This window comes from Electrophorus electricus, chromosome 21, assembly GCF_013358815.1.
Source record: "Electrophorus electricus isolate fEleEle1 chromosome 21, fEleEle1.pri, whole genome shotgun sequence".
Classification (NCBI taxonomy): Eukaryota; Metazoa; Chordata; class Actinopteri; order Gymnotiformes; family Gymnotidae; genus Electrophorus; species Electrophorus electricus.
The window spans coordinates 10,615,650-10,633,835 of record NC_049555.1 but is presented as its reverse complement, the minus strand read 5'-3'; the positions used below and the strand labels follow the sequence as shown (position 1 = coordinate 10,633,835).

Here is an 18,186-nt window from a genome sequence, read left to right as displayed (position 1 = left end):
ACACGTGATAGTGACGCAGTGTGGGGCAAAGAATCTCCCATAAGGTGTAATTGGCACAGATTAGGAATGACACACACATACGCACGTACACACACACACAGAGTGAGAGAGAGAGAGAGAGAGAGAGAGAGAGAGAGAGAGAGAGAGAGAGAGAGAGAGAGGGAGAGAGAGAGAGAGAGAGAGAGAGAGGGAGAGAGAGAGAGAGAGAGAGAGAGAGATTGCTTTAGTTTAATAATGTTCATTTTGAAATCTCAACCTTTCACAGTTGGGTTTTTCTTAGTTCTTGCTGATTTGATTGGTAGCACATCCTGTTTATTACTGCTGGCACTGAGGTGAGAGATTCTCTTCCAGTTAAAGAAATATTCTCAGCTAAGCGTAGTCATTCAAATCATATCTGAAGTCCAAATTGTGCTCATTTAATTTTGTTCCAGAGCTTTAATGCTCATTTATCTAACATGCAAAAAAATCTTAAGTATCAAGGAAACTATATACTGGAATCATCACACACCTGCCTCAAACTGCCTTGAGGTGGTAAGTAACTTGTGGGTAAGTGACTCTTACTATACCTGCTATCTATAAAAATGGACAAACACATTTTGCATGGCTAATAATGGTAGACCTCAGGAGCAGCCATATATTCCAGTTCTGATAATGATGTATAGTGTCAGAACAGACATAATTAAACCTATTCAAGATTATTTTTACTTTACTGATGTCACACCATATAATTCTAGTTGTTTGGTATAAGCTTCCTTTACTTTTTAACTATGTTAGCCTGATCACTGCTAGTTTAAGCATCAAATTTTGTACAGGGCAGAGGTTCTGGGGGAAACAGACTGTGAATCTGACTGGCTCCTTAACTAACCCTTTAATCCAGGTAATGCTGTCCCAGACTCAGAATTATACCAAGAGCACCAAGAGTGGGTGAGAGGTGCTCAGCTAGATACAGTGTGTTGGGAAAGGCTCTGGCTAGCCAGGGAAGAGATGGAGACACACTGTGATGTGGGCTCCTTCAGCAGGTGGGACCAGGGACGGAGGTACATGGAAACCGCTCCATGAGGAAGCACCATGACCTGTGTTTGAGGACTCCATGCATGACTGGCCACAGATGCTGGTGAAGGTGATTCCTAAAGGCTGGTGAGAAAGGTGCTTTGCATCCAGTCCCTCCATCTTCCCCTGCTGTCATGGCGATCGCCTGGGATGGAACAGCCGGCCTTGAAATTTTAATGTGCAGCAATTAAGCCTTCACCAGTGCTTAAGTGGGTCTCCACACCGGCAATGGAGATGGAGGGTCTCTAGGGCAGGGGTGGTTGGGGGAAGGGAGAGAGGAAGGATGGAGGAGAAGATGGGAATGGAGGGGAAGGGACGAGAGGTGGGTGCAGAAGGGTGGAGAGGTAAAATAGTAGACTAATCAAATAATACCTAAACAAATGATTTTCATAAGTAAACACACTTCTGACCTTCATACACTGATTTCATAAAAGCTCTTTCCCCATATCTGTATGCATGTGCGGCTTTGTTTGCTGAATACAGCCAACTAGGACCATGATTCAGGACCATGAGTAACTGACAGTGTCCGAACCACAAAACCTCCGTGAATCTTGTGTGTTTGTTTGTTTAAGCCCCAGACTAACTGAACAACGCAATATTATCAAGCCAAGGATAAATCAGGTCAATAGAGTCAACTGACTCATTTTACAGTAATATAAAATGTGTGAGGACGTAACCTGAGCATGGAAGTTACGCAGCGCGTCTATAACTGCCACTCATTAGACTAAGACGACGAAGGAGCAGAAGGAAGGAGAGAACAAGAACAAATCAATAATGAGTACAGGGTGGTGGGACTGTGAAAGACAGACCAAAAAGGAGACACACCTACACAGACACACACGCGCATGCTTGCAGATACACACAGATACACAGGTGCCTTTAATTAGTACCGGACCCCAACCCCATGCTTACCCACACTGTGCCTACACAATAACACACTAAACCATTTTCCTACCCACGACAATGGCAAGAGATGAGGTCTGTCATGAAGTCACGTCTTTATTCTTCCTGTCTCTATTACACCGTGATACACTTTTACTCGCGATCTGCCTGCCTGGCTGATCCCAGCGTTTCAGGTGTTTCCTCATTAGGGGAGTAGCGACGGAGCAGTAAAACAAGCTGCTTCTCCAGCCTGTTCACCACTCTGACCCGCGTCCTTCCCGTGGGACTCATCTCCGCTGCTGGGAGACAGCAGTCATTTTCAGGAAACAAGTGCAGCCATCCGCATATTGTCAAATGCTATTGATCAGCTCTGCCTACTCATCCTAGCTGTGTAGTTGTGCCTTGTGCTACTGGATATAGAACAGGGAAACAAAACAGGGTTTCTCATCACCTTGTTAGTCAAGTCAAAGTCAAACTTTATTTATGGAGCACCCTGGATACAGCGTCCCTTCTACACCACGTCAAGCTGGCTCCAACATGGGAGGCCAGGCTTCCAGGTTTTGCCGCTCCAGGCTTCCCAGCAGTTCCTCTGGCTCCACCCACCCATTAGCCAAACCTGCAGCTCACTGATGGGCTCGTTATGACCAATACAAGTGTTGTGAAGTATTTGTTTGTCCATGTGAAGCCTCACATTTGGTCCTATGTGTTACTGAGCCTTTTTCCTGTAGCCTAACATTATCTCCCTGTGTTGGCTTAAAAAACTGTTTGCTGGTTGTTACTTGAAAAAGAATGTAAAAATGAAATAACCTGTGAGGTACCTGAATGTTCCATGACCCCTGCCTATGGTAACGCCTTCGTTCATTGGGAACTACAGGCAGGAACAGGCAGGAACCCATACCCAGAGCTGTCTAGGATGAGCTAAACAGAAGAGTGTTACAGTAATCACGCCTACTGGAAATAAAAGCATGCCTGAAGATCTCTGTATCGCTTTGGCAGAGAAAAATGTAATAGGATAGGCTGTGTTTGGGTTTCTCATCACCTTGTACTATTAGTCATGTTACTTCTGGGAGAAAAAAAAGCAATATAAGTTTGGCCAATCAGACATCCCGATCGCAGCCTGAGACAGTGTCACCTGATCCAAAGGGAAAATGAACCCAAAAACAATTTGTTGTTGTTTCCTTATTACATCACTGTATCATCTTTTCTCAAAAGTCACAGAAGGTCCTGTAAGAATGACCTTTTAACTCACATCATCTCTTTGAGACACATTTTTATCCCGATCGCTGGGCTTTCCCCTGAGGTGTGTAAGTGCAATCCACTCAACTTTAACTTCGGTGCTCCACTTAACAACAGCATTTAAAGAATAGCTACAGTTCCGCTAACGCTAACAGCATCATTGCAAGATGTATATTGACTAGTCTGTGTGTCTGTGGCATGTAGAGTACATTTCCCATTCAAGATGGCTTCCTCTATCCCAGGGGCTGCATAGCCTCAAGGGCATTGCTGAAGTACATGAAAATGTGCAGTCTGGTTTGGAATTTAAGGCAACTCCTGTTTCCTGTGATGTAGGTGCCTCAGGAGTGTGGGCCAGGCACTAGGCACAAGAGAAACCAAAGCTCCATCACTGCTCTCCATGGAATCTGTGTCAGGACTGAAATGGTACCATCAGCCAACGTGACACCACACATCGACCTGACCTGAAATCTGCCAGCGTTAGGGGCTCTCCGCATAATGCACACATGTGAAAATATGTAGAGGCAAACAAGCTGGTGTCCAATGAACCAGTTTTTACTGCCCTGCCACTCGCGCATCCAACTGCATTCAGATCATCAAGCTGCTACTGGGAACTTATAAAACCAGGCAAGCCACATAAATACTGAATGCAGAGGTACTTGTTTCTCTCTCTCTCTCTCTCTGTGTGTGTGTGTGTGTGTGTGTGTGTGTGTGTGTGTGTGTGTGTGTGTGTGTGTGTGTGCGCGCGCATGTGTTTTAAAATTAATCTTAGAATGGGTACATACACACACGCTGCATACTGCATACATGGAGATCAAATATAGCATCATATAGCTAAGATTACACGATTATGAATGCATCCATATTAGTCAAAAACAAATCCTGACTCACAATATAAAGTATGCACATTCTCTCCCCTAAAACAGTATCTCAAATGGTTTACATTCTTACTGTTGCTGTTGTTGTAGTTGTTCAGATGGCACCATACTTCCCTCTGCTGGTTGAATAAGTACACTGCACTTTGAGAAGCGGTCTTTTATCTGAGATGCACACAACTTATGAATCGCTCCTATATCAATACTTAGGAACAATATGTTAATGGTAATTACACAGCCACTGCAGTGGTAAACAAACTTTATAACCAGAATGACTCTAAGTGATTTTTACTATTTTATCTTAATGTTTTCTTCGATCGGATACTCTTAGACTCTTCTCATTCTCTCTTTCAGTTTGCAGTGGTTTATTTCTCTCTGCAGAAGAGCATCAGACAGAATCCTATTTAGGAATGTAAATTCACAAATACATGAGAATGGACTGGTTAAGCACAGAATATCCCCTGTATTTCTCACACAGCCATATTTCAGGCATGCACATGCACGCGTACGCACACACACACACACACACACACACACACACACACACACACACACACACACACACGCACATGCACACCCACAGAATTCAGATTCAATATTTGGATATTTAAAGAAATATTTTGTAGTTGTGCATGTTTAAACCTGCCCTCTGATATAAAAGGAAAGACAGCAAACCAATTTCCATATCAGTAGAGTTATTAGGAATTTGAAGAATTTGATTCTTCAAAGAAAAATGTGTCTTTCAAAGATTAACAATTTTCTTTTATTAAGCCATTTAACTCGGATGGACATGGGTGTGAAGCCAAAAGCACTGGATTTCCTCTGTAGTAGCAACAGTATCAGTGGTTTGACACTTGCTAATGAGTGAATTTAGTGTTTAAAACATTAGTGATAGCAGTGTCATTAAACAGCAATCAGAGATTATTATATTATTATATTATATATAAAGAATTATTGGTGATTAGGAAAAGGATATCAAACTAGTTCTGCTGAGCCACAGGATTGCAAAATTTAATGCTTTCCCTGATTTAATGCACCTGTCAATCCCTCTATGAATTAAGTTTTTTGCAGCAGGAAACACATCGAATGCCACAGTGCTGTAGCCCTGACATGGGCGGGGTTAGGAATCTGCTCCTCCTGACATGGGTGGGGTTTGGTGGTATTAGATGCCCAGGTGTTTGTTGAGCCGCTGCAGTGCATCACCCACCACATCCAGCTCATGCCGGAGCTCTTCCACCATGCCGGTGATGCTGGGCACATCCTTCAACACACATATGCTCTGCGTGTATGGGTTGTAGCGCACAGTGAATGGGCGCCTGATTGTCTTAGCAAACTCCCTGTGCAAGAAAGGGGCAGGGTTACCCAGGGGCCAGGGGTGAAATCTCTCGCCCTCCCACCCTGTCCAGTACATTTATTGCATTTATGCCTCATCATAAAATGTGTGTGCAATACTTTCCCTTCAAGGTCTCCTTTGATCCATTATCCCTTGGATTTCATTAAGCGCATTCGCAATACATTCGGTCTAGCAATAAATTGTCCTGTGGTGCATGGTCACATGACTCAGGCAACAAAAGCAGCAGTTTCCCCAGCTTCTTTTGAATTAAGTACGTTGATCTTTTTTTTTTTTGCGATTCATATAGCGCACTTAACTACAGCAGTTCTCCAAGATTGGTCACTATAGCTCACAAAATGATGCTAGCTTGATAGATATGTTTTCATATCCATTAAAACAAACTGAGTTGTAAGCTTCATGAGGAAAGGAAAATTGATTACCTCATTCGAACCTTTGCCTCCTCAAAACTCTCAGACATGAAGTAAACCTCCTGAAAGGTGGTGATCAGACACTCCTGTCTGCATGTGACTTTGGGCTCAAACGGCAGGACTGTGGCATTGCTGGAGAGCGCATGCTGTAACGGAAAAACAAGCTCACTTGCCCGGCACTGCTCCCCTCTGAACTGTGTGTTTGGAATTATGCTCATGCCATTTAACATCACTGCGATTAAAACCAAAGGGCAAGTATTACGACTTTCTGTGTGTAGTCATCTCACTCTTTTTTTTTCTGTGTGCAGTCATCTTTCCTTTTTCCTTGTACAGCATATTTACACTGCAGCTGCAGGATGTTGTGAGCTGGTTAGTTTACCTGCAGCTCACTGATAGATGAGAGGAGACCAGCTCCATAGGCTCTCAGCTTCCCTTCCTGTTTACACAAGCCAAACTCCACTGTGAAGAAGTAACACTGCAAACACAGACAAGGAAATCACCCCACCACCTTAGACAGGACACACTCCATCAGATCTCTTAATAGATACAAAGCAGCATCAATTGTCCAGATTCTATGTCATAAACAAATTTAAAGTAATAAACATATTTTAAACTCCGTAATAAACATATTTTAAAGATAATAATTAAGGATTCACCCACGGTTGCCAGTTTCTGCACGGCATCGTCAGGGGCCCCCAGCGATGCCAAGCCAAGCTCCTGTGAGAACTGAGCAAAGGTGGGCTCTGCTAGCAGTGGCACGTGCCCTAGCAATTCATGACATGTGTCCCTGTAACACAAACACGCCAATCGGTATGACCAGTGGTCAAGACTGACACCCTGGGAAGAAATGAAACACCACTGTGTTGGGAGAAGATGCAAGTTAAATTAGGAAGAGACAAATAAAGTGAATGGGAAAAAAAAGCATCAGCTAAATGCTGTAAATGTGCCTGTAAATGTAGTGTGAAGCACAATGTGGGCAGTAACAAGGCAGGCAGCAGGTGACCTGGGAGTGCATGCGCGCGACGTGGAACTCACGGTTCGGGTGTGTAGAGCGGTGCCGAGCTGTGGCGAATGTACTGGGTACAGTGGAACACACGGAAGGCCAGCCCTGCCAGGAAGTCACGGGGGGACAAGTACCCAGCAACAGGGCGGATTGTAAAACCGCTGCGCTCTAGAAAATAAAACCCACATGCAAATGTTTAGGCACACACATTAAATTTACCCTCCACTGATAAATAAAAAGAGGCTTCTCGCCATATGTATTTATGTTGGAACTCTTAAACTAAGATTTTCTATACATGATCTGTACTGATTTACAGTGTGTCACATTAGAATTTATACATTAATGACAAAGGCATGCCAAAGCCATGTCATTTTCAGTACTTTTCTAAAGCTAGGCAAACCTCGTCAGATCGGCTGGAGCAAACAATGCATTCCGGAATGCCAGCCTGCCCTGGTGACAGATGCAGGACAGGGAGCCTCACCCCTGAGGAAGCGGGACACATCCTCCAGCTGAGGGATGTTGTCCTCCCTGTAGCCGCAGTGCTGTGAGAGCAGGGGAAGGCTGCGAAGGTACTGCCTGCACGCGTGTGTGGGGTAGAGCTTGTTCAGTTCCCCGAACACCACCCCCCATGTCCGCACCTCCTCCTCTGTGTACTCCACCCGCGGGATTGGGTCTCCGCTTGAGGTTGAGAGGAGGACAGGGAGGGAGGGTTTCGGGGCGAGGTGAATGAGAGAGAGAGAGGTTGGTTTATTAATGTGTAACGGAGACGTTACTCCGCAAGATGAAAAAATACGCAGAACTGTATGATACGTACTGTCTGTAGTTCATTGCAAGGTCTGCGAAGAATTCTCGCCTCTTACGATAGACGTTGTCTTTAAATCCCTACAGAAAGATTAGCATCAATGATGGTATTTTATATCTCATTCAGAATCGTCAGACTAATACATGCTTTTGCTTGCAAATCTGAAAAGTGGTATGACAAGATCAAACAGCAGCCCTGTCTTCATAGAAAATAAATGCCTGGTAGCAATGGACTTGGAAGAGGAAAGTGCACTCACAGGATGATCAGAGTCCAGGGCAGATCCATACATCAGAACACGATTGGCACACTTGTCAAGATCTGACATCTTCTTGGGGAACCAGGGCTCTTCTGGGATGTCTGAAACACCAAGCAGACAAGCTTTGGACAGGTTTTACTGCTTAACCATTCAAATCAGTTTTACTATCCTGCCCAAACACATCTGGTAGAACCAAAGAGGCCTTTGTCCTGTGCCAAGCATTCTATAAGTATGCTGACGTTTGAGGGCTTTTACCATCCTCAGGGGTGCAGAGTTTGTCCAGGGGGTCTGTGGTATGGTCATTCATCTGCTTTCTCAGTAGCTGGATAATCGTGGTCAGAATCTCTCGCTCACTTTCACAGCTGACAAGCACTTCCAGCTCGGAGTTGCTGCATCTAGACCTCCGTGACTCAATGTGCAAAAGATTAATTTGGTATTCCTGACGGTGAATATCAGACAAAAGAGGGATATAGTGACTAGAATAAGAGCACAAAACAGGTAATCACAAATCAACCATTACAACACCTGTTGTCCCTCACATATATTACTGTGTTATTGAACTAAACCTTCATAGGAATGTATTCCTGTGGATAGTGTTTAACATGAAAATTAACATAACTATTTATCCCAAAACTAAAAGTCACAAGTGGGTTATTTCCCTCATACATGACAGTTATAAACAACAAGTCAAGTATGTTGACTGAATGTGTTGAAAGAAGATGTTAGCTGAGGGAAGAACTGTGCATACCTGAAAAATCTTTAGTGCCTTTACAAGGTTACCTACTTCATTCTTCAGAGAGAAGACAACTGCAGTGTGTTCTTTCTCAGAGGACAGGGTTTTGACTAGGTCCTCATCAGTATTGTTAAAAGAAGACTTGTTTATCTTCAAATAAAAGAACACAGAATGTCACAGCTGCAGGTCCAGAAGAAAATCTTTTTGGTAATTTTACCCTAATACGGCGTACGGTCCACTCTTCATTTGATTGTCCCCCCAGAACTGCAGTCCTTTACTGACGTGGTAAGTAGTTCGCATGAATGAGTTCAGCACTATGTCAAAGACAGCGACATCAGAAACCGATTACTCTCCTAGACCTCTGATCAATTTGCAGGTCAAGCTTATTCTGAGATTGTTCTTTTTTTTATTGCTGTACATTCAACTACTGAAGGGTCACGAAAAGCTCTCTCAGAATATAAAATCATTACAAATGGTGTACAATAGAAAAACTGCCCCAAAACCCTAAGCACGAAAGTTTTATAATAGCGTGGAATTACCCAGAAAGTTGAAACATTTGTAGAAAACGTTGAATAAAAAAAAAAATCACTAACCTCATTGTTGAATTGTTTCTCCTCATAATATTTGTTAATTGAGTCGAAAGACCGTCCTCGGCGTGGTCCATCAGTTTTACTGGAAAACATGGCCCTAGCGGCGCGTATATACGTGAAGGACCTCTTACAATGTTGCTGCGGTCACCCAGAAGGTAACTGTGTTAACGGGACTTCAGAGAGCTTCGGTTATTTATCAACCGGGCTGACAGAACGGGGTTGGCGCCACCAAGCGCGTAAGATTACACCTCTACGACCTACAGTAGAAAAGAGGAAATGGAAAATTGCGATCAGGAGGCGTCATACAACATATAGGCCAATTATTTTTAGACATCAGAAAATTATAGCCGACTAGCCTACTACTCAAGCTTTCTTGTTGCTTTCTTTCTAAACGATGACCAGCTTCTCCAAATGTGTGTAAAAGGCTGTGTGGGGGACTTTACCGACCATTGCAAACTTTAGCAGACCTTGGCATTTATTAATGTACGTCTTTTCACCTCCACTTTACAGACAGTTATTTTAGACTTTTGGATTTTTTTTCAAAGGGAGGATATGGACCAGTAAGCTTTGAATTTTCACCAGCGTGTCCTCGCTCGACAAAGGCGCGTTGAAAGGGCGAGGGCAAAAACTCGTTCTCAAACACACGCAGAAGCTTAGATTAGGTAGTGGTGACGGGTACACATTTACTCGTCACTCGTTACAGGAAACCCCTAATCAAGGCTTCCAAAGACGAAAATCAGACCACGTCGCCTGTTCGAAAGTGGGGGAGTTGAAAAGTCATTAAAACACGTCGTACATCGGCCGTATCCAGGAACGCTGGTCGGATTAATAACGCCCTGGTATTTGTGAGCTCGCCCCAGCATTAATTACCTCGAAAGTGCGATATAACGACTTGCTGATGTAAATCCAACGCAAACACATGACTAATATTTTATGCAAACATTCTCACGCTAGCTCTCTTCTTTACTGGTCTATTGTCTATGCCTCCCACTGGTTTGTCACTGACGTGAAAGACCTACGTGGGCATCCTCGTCTGTAAATAGCGTCTTTCGTCTTTTGTGTCCTATAACCACATATCTCATTAGGCCCTACTAGGAGACTGTCGACCAGTTCATACAAGTTTCAGCAGAAAACAGGACTGAGACCGTCTGCTGATCATGAAATGTCCTCGATTCATAATTTTTAGATAACTTTCATAGTAAGTCTGATAGTTTGTTTCAGAATATCATGTATTGCAAAAATCTACCTCATTAAAGAATGCAAAGGGAAGTGTGACACATTCCTGTGTTCCATGAATTGGTAGAGCGTGAGAAAATAGACAAAGTTCAGAGCATTTCCAAATGCCCCACATCCTGCATGCTGCCCTTGATCAGTTGTAGACATTACAGTGGAGCGTGCCTTGTTGTGTACTTGAATGTAGTTCAACTTATGGTTCGGCATTTGTACCAAACCTTCAATACATCTCCGCAAAGACGGAACAGCCTTTTCTAGTATTTTCGCAACCACTTCATGTCTAACGCATAAATGATAAGTCTAAACAGCAAAACAGTCCACAACAGGACAGCTGTTTCAGCAAATTATCATAATCTAATTTGAGTATGGAGGCCTGCTTTCTAATCATAGCCTAAGACCAATCTAATGCTGCAGTCTGGTTCATTCACAGCTTCTTTAGTGTAGTAATGAATCTTCTGTAAGCAGACTTAGTCCACGTGCATCATAGACTATGAAACAACTTCAGTAACATTGTGCAGTCTAGGATGCTACCACTATGCCAAATAAAGCAGCATTATATCGCAATAACATATCTGGCATTCTTTGATTATATAGATTATGCACTGTATGTTCATTCCCAGTTGGGAAATTGTATTTATAGATGAGAGAGAATTATATATTGATTCATAATAAAATATATTTAACGGATCAAAGGGCAGAATTAATTAATGGGAGCAGAGACCTCAGGATCAAAAAGTCATCTCTCCAGTGACCGTTCAAATACCACCCCTAGTCATTCCTCCTAAAGGTATCAATGCTCCTCTGTCTTCTCAGGTGAGTCAAATGAAGCTTGGAGAACAATGTCAGTTTGAAGTCTCAGCATGATCAGTGAGTTCTGGATCAGAGGCATTGAAACGCCTTTGAAATCAGTCATTCAGACATTCAGAAAAGAGCATAAGATGATAGAGCCTTCTTTGCAAAACCCCTATAGCAAAGTTTTGTTAAATGGCAATGGCAGCTCATTCTGCATATGGAAAGCCAGCACTAATTAACAGGAAATGATGAACAGCAACGGAGTGAATGCCAGCATGGTTAGTACTCTTAACAAGAGCTCACACTCTTAATGATGACTTTCTCTTTGACCTTTTGAAAACTATGACATTCTCTCTTGGTTAAACAATAACACAGGCTGAGATCAAAACCTCATTGTCTGGGATCATAGAGAGTATCATGTTTAAAGACCCTAAACTCATGTGTGGCTGAAGAGGTTCTCAGTGGCTTTAGGTGCTTAAGAACGCTTCATGCTCATGGGCGCTGGTGCATGAATCCAGGCATCAGCGTTTGTTACACATGCATGCTCACGTGCTCTGGACCTTCTGCATGGACATTGGAGCATTGCAAATCCAGGCTGGTTTCTTATTTTCCCGTCTCTCACGTAGGCTGAAAATTCTCCACAAAGGCAAGTTGTTAGCAATCAAGTAATTTTTTGTGTGTATCACTAAAGGAGAGCAAACTAGCATTAAAATGCAGGTGTTTGCACTTGTAGAGTAGCTTGGTTGTATATGAATGAAATGTGTCACGTTTTAAAGGGTCAAAATCCTTTTTTGTTAGAATTCCCTAAATGGGACTCCCTTCTCTGTAAATAGTTCTCTCTCCCACTCTCTCTCTTTCTTTCTCTCTCTCTCTCACGCTATCCTATGCTGTTTACTTTTAGATAGGTGCAAGGCTACGTCAAATGGTCTGGAGTTACTGTCTCATTCTAGACACTGCATATCACATCATATCTGAACATCATGTCCAAACTTATGACACTTGCTATGTCATTTACGTATTTCTGCGTACTCATCTGCTTTGCTTTGCCACCTATATATTCTCATGCATCACTGAATAAAGTATGTGTGCTTCTCAGCGTCTCTGACTTTCGGTGTCACTTATTCTGAGAAACGTGCCCCAGGCCCCTGAAGGAAGATTAACCAGACACAGCTGAGGCAGGCGGTGGAATCAGAGGGACTGAATTAAGGAAAACAGGACTATTTTCCTTACAATTTCCTTCATATAACTGTTGTATATTCCTCATATAACTTTCTATAAGTTTTGACTTTTCTGATTGTGTGAGCATAGAACAGTTAGGCCTATCTTATTTCATCTTAATACAGATAAACTGCTTATTTAGCTATAAAGCTAGTCAGCCATTTGACTTTAATAATAAAATCACCAACTTTATTACAAATGAGGCAAAAAAAGAAAAAGGCCAGACATCCATTCCTGTTTTTAAAGACAAGTAAGTTGTAGAGTTTGAACATTAGGTGCACCCTAAGCCTCCGTCTTCACCGGACTCTGCCTCCCGACATCTCATATCTTTTACTTCATGTAGTATTTGTGAGTACATACATGCATTCTGCTGGTGTGGTTTCATGCCAGTTTCTTTAAGAATGTACTTTAATAGAGCAATCAGTCATTTTACTACCAAAAAGCAGCAAACAATATTTTGCTATAATAGTGACTTTTTTTTGCATTTTTTTCTATAAAATGCAACTCACATGAGATAAAGAACCAAATTGCTTTGTAGTCCTCAAATGAGCCCTTAAAATTACATTGTTCCTTTAAGCTGCTTGAGTTTCAATAGCCTCCTCTGGTGGCCAATATTCAACCTGCTGAAAGTATGTGAGTGGGTGACTGAGTTACCACCCAGGGTCACGGGGTGCTTTGTGTCTAATAATTAAAAATAAACATTTCTTTCATATAAAGTTATTAAGCACATGCCATGGTGATGTTAACATGGTAATGACTTGCCCTGCTGCTGTTGACTTTAGGTTCCAGTTGTCAGAAATAAGCTTTATACATAGAGGATTATTAGCCCACATGGTCTCTTATAACACCATTTGTGAACCTCTAGAAGTAATTACAGAATTTCCTGTGTGAGCTGTCTAATGAGAGAGAAGGGGGGGGGGGGCAGAGTTTTCTCATCTTGGTTTGCTATAACAGTTAAGAGTTACAAAGATATAAAATGAAGCTTCAGTATTGAGGACTGCATTTGATACAAACATGTGGATTCGCTTGTGGGCAAATTGAATCACCTTCAGTGTGTTAGACTTGCTAACTGGGAAAATACCTTTTAAGTTTACATTGACATTTTTGTGTTTACAATATTGATTTTCTTATTTCATATTAATTTGGTGAGAAAAGAATGCATTTTAGGATGCTTGGGGGAAGCTGCTATTGAGAATTGGAGACTGTATTGGAGCCTAAAGTTGTTTAAGAACATCAGTACAAGTAACCAAGTTACAAATACCAGTAACATAAGTTTGTGGAGGAAAGCAACACTACGATGGACATCAGGATACATGAGGCTTGACATGACTGACAGGTGAGGAAGAGCTTAAAGGCTCAATCACTTGTGATTATCCTCAGCGGTGTACCTGGCCTGTCTGAGCGTGCGAAGCAGTCAGGCACTGTACTTCTGGAAGAATGTTAAGGTCCTTGCTTATCACTAAGTGTCCTTTACCTATAAGGTCAAAATAAAGCTATTAAAAAAGTCAACCAATACAGAGAAGAGGTAGAATTGTGTTTAATTCAGTCATCCTATCACAGAGTCAGCAGTGGTACATTTTGAGTGATTTTTGAGAGATAATGGTTATTAATACATCATGTACCTGGGACTCACCTTTAGCCTCACAAACTCATTCAGAACCTCAGAGGCTACCAGATAAGATGCATATCCTGGGTGTCAGTGTACAGTGCAGGAAAAGCCAGGACAAGCTTATGTGACTTTGGACTCCCATAAGATTATCCTCAGACTGGAATCCTGCAGCAGAGAGGTCTGGTGCCACGGGCCTTCATGTGAGCAGCCCTTGTCAATTTTGTAGTTGAACTGTTGTACTGAAATAATGTGTCTGATGAAATAGAACATACTATACATTTTTTCAAACACTGCACAGGTTTTAATAAAGACCATGGCCCATAAATGTATATTAAACAGCTTCACATTTATCAAGAAAAAAAAAATCATATGCGCTGCTATGTTTCTGCATGATAGAGGTTTATGTTTAAAACAAACAGAAAATTGCATTTAGGTTTATCTGACTGTTTTACAGGTTTTTAAAAAACATGTAAAGCAACTGTGAGTCATTCCTTGTTTTGACCATGAACCAAAACTCAAAGGACTACCAAGATAAAAAAGTTCACTGAATCAATCAAGTCTGCCATCTAGTGGTCCTGAGCTGTAAATGTGTATTATTCGTCCTCTCCCCAGCCCTCCTCGGAGAATATGTCAGCTTGACGTTTCTTGAAATTGCTTTTGAAATCTTCGTCAAAGTGCTCCAGATCATCCTCCCTGAAAATTCCCTAATGAACAAACAGTGTAATTGCACAGTGTGCTTTGGAAACCCATGTACAGCTGAAAACAGTATAAAAATTAAATGTTCCTAGTGTGGTCGAGCTCAGAACAGTCCCAAATGTGCGCAGGAACAGTGAGGCGTCTTTACCTTTGGCAGGTACCCAAGCAGTTTGGTGGCATGGAGTTTGAGGAGCCTCCGTCTCTCCTCTTCGATGATCTCCCGGCGCAGGGTCTCCCTCTCCTGCTCCATCGCTCTCTCCTCAGCCTCACACTCCTGCACAAAAATATTATATTACTCTACGTAATATGTATATGTATATGTAACAATGTGTATATGTATGTATAATATATCCTCTATATATTATAAATCCCTCGCAACACTTTAACATAAAAGCCATGCTTACAAACCTCTGCCTAATAAACATCAGTAATCATATTGAAACCCAGTTGGAGAGTGAAGCAGGGCTGGATAATCAAGTGGCCTGGTCCAGTCTGGTCTGGTGTCGAGCCTCACCTTGTCAGCCAGGTACTGGCGTCTGCGCTCCTCGATCAGCTTCTCGACTGCATGCCTGTGCTCCTGCTGCTTGAGGCGGCGCCTCTGTGCGTTCATCTGCTCCACGCGGTCGTCCTCGGCGAACTTGGCAAGCATGGACTGCCGGAAGGTCTCCTCCTCCTCCTCCTGGGCCCGACGCTGGAACTGCCTGAAGGCCAGCTGCTCCTGGCATGTGCGCTGCATGTCCAGCCGCTGGCGGATCCTCCGCTCCATCTCCTCCTGCAGACATGGGGTGGGAGACAAAGGTGAGATTCCCACGCATGGCTCAGAGAGGAGACTGCTGACTGTAGAAAACGATCACTTTATACATTTATACCATAATTGGTTATTCAAAAATAAGCCCTTTAGGGAGGTTTGATTTATTTATTTTTGTCTTCAGCACCATATGGATTTTATCATTCTTTAAGATAGAAAATAGGTCAAAATTGGTCGATGATTTAGCTTTTTCAGTTGATTTATCCATTGTGGCAGGAACTTTAAGAAGCATGGACTCACGATTTCTTTCTGTCTGGCAGTCTCGGCCTGCTCCTCCAGGTAGAGCTCCTCACGCACCCGCTCCATCTCCTCACGCTGCTGCCTCTCCAGCTCCATCTTCTCAGTCAGCTAAGACACCAACAGGGATGGCAATTCACAAGTCACTCATTATCTCACATTAACCAAGTAGTACCATCACTTCTGAAACCTTCATCTCAGACATGACTGTGTCTGTGGTTTGAATTGAGGGGTGGGGTGGTATCTTTTAGATTGGGGGGTGGGGTGATATCTTTTACGTTGGGGGTGAGGTGGTATCTCTTTGACTGGGGGGTCGGGTGGTATCTCTTGCCACCTACCATCTTCTGGAGGCCTTCTTTGGCCTTCTCTCTCTCTCTAGCACTGGCCATCCGGTCTTCTTCCTTTCTCTGCTGGTACTTGGTGAACTCCAGAATGCGCCGGTTTTCCTCCTCCATCTTCTCCCGCTCCATGCGCCTCCATTCGGCCTGCTGCTTCTTGAACTCCTCGATGTACCTCTTTGTGGCCTTGACCTTCTCCAGCCGCAGCTGCCGCTCCCTGAAAATGAAAGCCCGCCCTATTAAAGCCACGACAGACATGCCCTATATGCCACATCCAAGGCCCGTGTTTCTGATTTTGCTCAACTAGCTGCTAAACCAGTGGACTAGCCAGTACAAGGAAGAATGCAAGAATGTTACAGTGTATGGTCATACAACATTTCAGCTAGAAGAGGCTGGAATATTCTGTGTAAATGTGAACATGTCAATGGGAATTGTGCAGGGAGAGCAAACAAGCAAACAAACAAATAAAAACCAATATAAATCTAAGTATGGCATCTCACATCTGGTCTTCCTCGTAGATCTTCCGCACTATTTCATCCACCAGTAGCTTCTCCTTGAGAAACTCCTCATAGGCCTCCTGCCTCTCGCGCTCCTTCTCCACCAGCTGCTGCTCCAGGTCCTGCTGGTAGCGCATCACCTCCTCGTAGCGCCTCTGCTGCTGCTGCTCTTTCTCCACCGCTGCCCGCTCCTGCTCGCCCCTCATCTTACGAGTGAGTTCAGCTTCCACCTTCTGAATTGCCACGAGGCAAAAAGCAAGGCTGAAACTGCGTACACAGGCCTCGACTCCTTTTGCAACCTACTTTCCTGCCTTTTGAGCCGGTGTGACAGTTCAAAAAGAACTGCACTTACCATAGCCTCGTACTTCATAGCCTGCTTCTCAGCTACCTGTGCTGCCCTTTCTCTGTTTAGGTAAGCAGACTTCAGCTTTGCCTCCAACTCACGGAGCTCCACACTATAAATCAGTTAATTGCTATTAACAAATGGGAAAATAACTACATGAACTGGTATGGAGACAGTCTTACAGATTGCTGTTCACTGTAAAGTGAGTAAACACCTGTTTTCTTTGATGTACTGTCTCATTTTTTCGTCTTTCAGCTTTTCAAAGCTGATCCGGGCCAGTTCCTTAGCCATCCTCTCCTCTTGTGCCATTTGCTTCTCCTTGAATATTCTGTCCTGCTCTGCCTAAGGGAGAAAAGCTGGACAATATTTCAACTGATAAAAACATGCATGCTCATATATCTTTTGAAAATGGTAAAAGCAGATTAGGTAGGACAGGTAAACAAAAATTACAACTAACCTTCAAGTAAGCTTCCTCTGTTTGCCTCTCGAACTCTTCATCATGCATCTTGCGCAAGTACCTTTTCCTTTCGAACCTCTCCTCGCTGATTAGGTTGGCTTGAATTTGCGTCTCTTTGATGATGCGCTTGGCTTGTTCCTCGCGCTTTTCCTCGTGGAGCCGAAGTTGCGCGACCATCCTTTGATGATGGTTGTGCAACATGTTACGTCTCTGGCTCATGGGAGCCTGAATATCGCCGTCAAGGTAATCAAACGGAAACGTATATATGACAAGTTTTTCAGAAGACACCTCTAATAAAACTAGCAAACGCGCAGTCAAAAGACAGAAATAGCTTCCCACGTGTTTGTACGATTTGGCCTGTTTATAATGTATTTATTAATCTAGACAGTATATATAACTAACCGCTAACTAGCCAGTCATCCCAGATAGCTAGCTAGCGTTAGCTAATTATATTAGATAAAATGTCAGTTTATGAAAAAGTAAAAGAAAAACCAATATCGCTAGTTAAATATTATTTACCATAATTTCCGAACTCTTTCGTTCAGGCAGCTCGATCGTCTACAAGGGATTCACTAACGTATTTCTAAACCTGCGCGACAAATTTCATACCGTTTACCTTTCATTTGTTTGTAACTCATTGTCGTGGAAACGTAATCCCGCACTTGGCAGTAAAGTGGACCGTAATTGGTCAATCCCAAAATCTATCGGCGATATTGATTCGTTCGTTGAAAGGGCGCCACAGCAACTCTTTAGTGTTTCTCGCGGCAGTGAAA

At 43.0% G+C, this 18,186-nt stretch overlaps 2 protein-coding genes across 3 annotated transcripts; both read right to left on the bottom strand.

Annotated features, from left to right (window-relative positions):
• Positions 1-4,743: 4,743 nt before the first annotated feature.
• On the bottom strand, positions 4,744-9,320 carry tph1b (tryptophan hydroxylase 1b). Its single transcript, XM_027017691.2, has 11 exons — positions 9,189-9,320; positions 8,611-8,745; positions 8,118-8,301; positions 7,863-7,963; positions 7,619-7,686; positions 7,286-7,482; positions 6,837-6,972; positions 6,462-6,588; positions 6,181-6,276; positions 5,814-5,947; positions 4,744-5,377 (listed from the first exon to the last, which is right to left on the bottom strand). Exons 1-11 carry the CDS (start codon positions 9,276-9,278, stop codon positions 5,203-5,205), a joined length of 1,443 nt encoding a protein of 480 aa, XP_026873492.2. The 5' UTR covers positions 9,279-9,320; the 3' UTR covers positions 4,744-5,202.
• Positions 9,321-13,947: 4,627 nt separating this feature from the next.
• Positions 13,948-18,144, bottom strand: mns1 (meiosis-specific nuclear structural 1). Of its 2 annotated transcripts, none has more exons than XM_027017692.2 (10): positions 17,933-18,144; positions 17,414-17,638; positions 17,171-17,298; positions 16,966-17,068; positions 16,617-16,846; positions 16,117-16,333; positions 15,782-15,889; positions 15,248-15,505; positions 14,882-15,007; positions 13,948-14,741 (listed from the first exon to the last, which is right to left on the bottom strand). In XM_027017692.2, exons 1-10 carry the CDS (start codon positions 17,933-17,935, stop codon positions 14,631-14,633), a joined length of 1,509 nt encoding a protein of 502 aa, XP_026873493.2. In that variant the 5' UTR covers positions 17,936-18,144; the 3' UTR covers positions 13,948-14,630. The 2 variants fall into 2 exon arrangements, with proteins under 2 accessions (XP_026873493.2, XP_026873494.2); XM_027017693.2 differs by having other exon boundaries at positions 18,030-18,144.
• Positions 18,145-18,186: the final 42 nt, after the last annotated feature.

What these genes read in the sequence shown, in the direction of transcription:
- mns1 (XM_027017692.2), bottom strand. An exon ending in CAGTACATCAAAGAAAACAG is followed by an intron (nt 17,069 to 17,170) that starts GTGTTTACTCAC and finishes ACTGATTTATAG; the next exon opens with TGTGGAGCTCCGTGAGTTGG. An exon ending in GCCAGTACCTGGCTGACAAG is followed by an intron (nt 15,008 to 15,247) that starts GTGAGGCTCGAC and finishes ATTTTTGTGCAG; the next exon opens with GAGTGTGAGGCTGAGGAGAG.
- tph1b (XM_027017691.2), bottom strand. Translation starts at nt 9,278, where the DNA reads ATGTTTTCCAGTAAAACTGATGGACCACGCCGAGGACGGTCTTTCGAC. An exon ending in CCCTGGACTCTGATCATCCT is followed by an intron (nt 7,687 to 7,862) that starts GTGAGTGCACTT and finishes ATCTTTCTGTAG; the next exon opens with GGATTTAAAGACAACGTCTA. An exon ending in GAGGCAAAGGTTCGAATGAG is followed by an intron (nt 5,378 to 5,813) that starts GTAATCAATTTT and finishes TTTCTTGCACAG; the next exon opens with GGAGTTTGCTAAGACAATCA.